Raw genomic sequence first — 4,536 nt, forward strand, 5'->3', positions numbered from 1 at the left:
CAAAAAAAAAAGAATTGCCCTCTGATACCCAAAATAATATTCTCTTTTGTCATCTTCAACCAGTATACACAACTGAAAAATGACTCAACAAAAGCAACAATAGCAACAACAAGCAAGTAAATGGAGAGGAAACAAACAAAAATGTATGAGAAATTTATATACAAGATTAAAAATGTAGCAATTAAAAGAAGAACTGAAATTGAAACATCTTGAGAACAGTAGACTGTCAAAGACTGGATTTATTTGGAACTTAATGAAAACCAGGAAAAATAATAGAGAGAAATGAGGAGGTCTCCTAAATCTGGGTGCCAGCCAGAGAAAAAGCTTGAAGTTAAGAGATGGAACATCTTGTTGGTGACATCACCAGGCCAGTGTGACTTGATCAAAGAAGAGATTAAGGTAATTAAGATATAAGAATACTAGAAAATATATATGTACCTGTGTCTGTAAACATAGATATAAGTAAATGTTATAAATAAAAACCAGTATTTATATAAATATATATATATATAATCATACATACATTCATGGATATAGATTTTGATCATTAATAACATTTTTATCATTCCTTAAACAATCTTTATTATGTACCACTAAGTTATTTTCAGATATATTTATGTATATATGAAATATATAAATAATGTATGCAATGTATACATATATACATAGATATACATATCACATATTTTAAAGCAATTTTCATTCATATTCTAAATTTTTTATTGTGAGTTTCGTATAAAACTATAAAATAGAATATCTTTAGCATTGCTTTTTGATCAATAGCAATTTTATTTCAAATAATTTATTTTTTAATAAGAAATATCTTATTAAAACACAACTGCCTCATGGCATTTTTGACTTCTAAATTTCTAAAGGTATAGATAAAGGGATTTAAAAAAGGTGTAAAAATAGTATAAAATATTTCTACCATTTTATCAAAGGAGAAAGTAGTGGGAGGCCTTGCATACTCAAATATGCATGGGACAAATAACATAAACACAACTGTGATGTGGGAGCTACAAGTGGAGAGGGCTTTCCTTCGTGCTTCTGTGCTGTATGTCCTCAAGGTGTACAGAATGACACCATAAGAGACAAGTAATAGGGAAAAAATTAAAATACAAATGAACCCACTATTGGTTATCACCATAAATCCAAGGTCATGAGTATCAGTACAAGCCAGTTCCAATAAAGGGTTCAAGTCACACAAAAAGTGATTGATTACATTGGGACCACAGAATGGTAATGTTAAGATGAAGGACATTTGTATCATAGAGTGCAGGAATCCTCCTGCCCAGGCCAGACCTGCAAGTAAAAAACAAAGTTGTCTGCTCATAATGGTCACATAGTGCAAGGGTTTGCAGATGGCCACATATCGATCATATGCCATGACTGTAAGGACAATCATTTCTGCACCACCAAAAAAATGTATTGCAAAGACTTGAATCATGCAGCCTTCAAAGGAGATGACTTTCTTCTCATTAAACGAGCCTTCTATGACTTTGGGCACAATGGCTGATGAGAAACATGCGTCCAAGAAAGACAGAAAGGCCAGGAAGAAGTACATGGGGGAAGCAAAGAGTGAAGGGCTGCTAATAATGGTAACCACAATAAACAGGTTTCCCATAAGAGTGGCAAGGTATAACAACAAAAATGCAATGAATAGGATTTTCTGAGCAGCTGGATTTTGTGTAAGTCCCAAGAAAATGAACTCAGTCACTTGACTTTGATTTTCCATGATTTTGACATGGAGGTGATTCTCTTATTGACTATGTGTGATCTGCATTCAAGGAACCTTTTCAGTGTAGATTGCAATATCAGGAAAATAAACTGATATTTAAATCCTTTCTTCTCCAAGATCTTTCACAATGTTTTCTTAGATTTCAGTTCCATATATATGCCAGTACAAATTGTTTACAAATTGATTTGATATGATGGCACTTCTGGCAAAATGGTTTAGAGAATGCAGACACCTGGTTCTTCCTCTGAACAAGCATTAATTAATTCACATAACACATTCTAGAATAACAGAACCCTCTAGAAATACAGCAGCATATATATCAAGGTCTGGGGGGAGGGGAGTAGGGGGTGGATGGAGGCATACCCAGGGCAGAGAATAGAGACCCAGTAAAGCAGCAGCAATCGCATAGGGAGTAGAGAGGTAACATCCCCAAATCAGAGGATGCAGAGAGCATCTGATGTTCTTACCATTGGTCTACTGAGTAACTCCCTGGAATTCCAAATCTATGACCACAGTTCAGTGAACAAGTACTGGAAGTACGTGATTAAGGCCCTGCCACAACACAGGACCCTTGAGATAGGTACCATATCCCAAAATGAATAAAAAAGTCAGAGAAAAGCAGGGTCTACTGAATGTAACCTTGGAGATAAGGATACCAGCTCAGAAAAGGAGGACAGAAGGGGAGTTATATGTGGTTTCGGGTGTGGATATGAATTGGTTTACAACACAGAAAGACTTCTTAGAAGAGTCCAGAAATAATTTTTAAAATCAAATGTTATAATTGGGTAAAATGCAAGAGAAATTTACTATCTTGCAGCAGAAATAACAGACGAAAGCAAATCCTTTAAAATACAATTGGACAAATGCAAAAAGAAAATAACTCCTTCAAAAATGTAACTGGGTAAATGGAAATAGATAACAGCACCTTTAAAAAATCAAATTGATCAAATAGAAACAGAGATACAAAAACAAAATGGAGAAAACACCTTCCAGAAAAATAAATATAGAACAGTAAAAGCTAATGACTTCATGAGATATCGAGAATCTGCTAATTTAAAAAAAATGAATAAAAATGTAATATACTTCACTGGTAAAATAACTGACCAGTAAAACAGGTCAAAGAGAGACAATATAAGAATAAAAAGAACAATCTAAAAGTCATAATCAAAAAAAGAACCTGGACTTCTTTCTACAGAAAATAGTTACTAAAATCTTCCCCAATATCCTGGAACCCACAGTCAAAATAGCTATTGAAATAATCCCTTGGTTACCTCCTGAAATGGATCCCAAAATGTAAATGCCAAGGAATATTGTAGTCAAACTTCACAATTATCAGATCAGGAAGGAAATCCTGTAAGTGATCAGAAAGAAGCAATTCAAATACCAAGGAGCTTCAGTTAGTATTACATAGAAACTGGCTGCAGCAGCATTAAATGATAGAAGGATCTGGAATATGATATTCCTGAGGACAAGGCAGCTTGGATTGCAACCAAGAAGCAAGTGTCAAGCAAAATTGAACCTCTCTCAGGGGAAAAGAAAAATATTTAACAAAATAAGTGGCTTTCAATTGATCCTGATAAATAGAACAGAGCTGAATAAAAAATGTGATCTTCAAAGTGAATATTCAAGAGATACATGAAAGGGGTGGCTAGGTGGTGTAGTGGATAGAGCATTGGCCCTGGAGTCAGGAGGGCCTGAGTTCAAATCTGACCTCAGACGCTTAATAATTACCTAGCCGTGTGGCCTTGGGCAAACCACTTAACCCCATTTACCTTGCAAAAAAAAAAAAAAAAAAACTTTTAAAAAATACCTGAAAAGTTAAACAGGATAAAAGACAAAAACTACTATCCAATAAGAAGAAACAGGTAACATCCCTACTTTGGTGGAAGATTCTCATAAATTTTGAGAATTGTAGCTCTATTAAACATAATAAATAATTAGTCTGAAATTTTGAACAATCATGATATGTTCATAACATTGATAGAATGACTTCAAGAAAATAGACATTGAACAAAGAGGGACTGTAAAAAAAAAGGGAGGAATGTGGATGTAGAATGGTATAAATTACATAACTTGCAGAAACCGCAAAAGACTTTTTGCAAAAGAAGGAAAGCAATGCATGTTTAAGAACTACTAAATTTTACTCTCAATGGATTTGGCTCAAAGAGGAATTAAGACACACTCTCAGTTGGGTTTTGAAATTTAACATCCTTCAAGTATTGGGGGGGGAGGTGGTGGGAATGGAAGGAGGAACTAATAGAAGGGAGGAAAGGAAGAAAGGTAAAAGTGAAAGGATGAAGAAAAGTGAAGAGGATGGCTGATAGATGGGGAGACACTTCGAGGGAGGCAGTATTTTTTTAAGATTTTTCAAGACAATGGAGTTAAGTGGCTTGCCCAAGGCCACACGGCTAGGTAATTATTAAGCGTCTGAGGTCAGATTGGAACCGAGGTACTCCTGACTCCAAGGCTAGTGTTCTATGCACTGCACCACCTAGGCACCCCAGGAGGCAGTATTTAAAAGCAAAACACAGAGGGATGAGGTGAAATGAAGGGAGAATGGTCCAAAGAGGAGATAGCATGGCTGGTAATAAAGAGATATGAATTATAACTGAATTCAAGTGGAAGAACAGTTCCATAATAAGGAAGCATATGGCAGAGTGGATTAAAAAGCAAAATCCTGCAATATGCTGCTTACAAGAATGATTTCTGAAGCAGAGAGATATACTCAGTGTATAGGTAAAAAGTTGGGGTAGTATATATTATGTTTCAGTTGAACTGAAAAAAGCAAGGGTAGGAAT

At 35.1% G+C, this 4,536-nt stretch overlaps 1 protein-coding gene across 1 annotated transcript; it reads right to left on the reverse strand.

The window, feature by feature from the left end:
• Nucleotides 1–802: 802 nt before the first annotated feature.
• LOC141517032 (olfactory receptor 4C15-like) lies at nt 803–1,735 on the reverse strand. Its single transcript, XM_074227969.1, has one exon. It carries the CDS (start codon nt 1,733–1,735, stop codon nt 803–805), a length of 933 nt encoding a protein of 310 aa, XP_074084070.1.
• Nucleotides 1,736–4,536: the final 2,801 nt, after the last annotated feature.

This window comes from Macrotis lagotis, chromosome 3, assembly GCF_037893015.1.
Source record: "Macrotis lagotis isolate mMagLag1 chromosome 3, bilby.v1.9.chrom.fasta, whole genome shotgun sequence".
Lineage (NCBI taxonomy): Eukaryota > Metazoa > Chordata > Mammalia > Peramelemorphia > Peramelidae > Macrotis > Macrotis lagotis.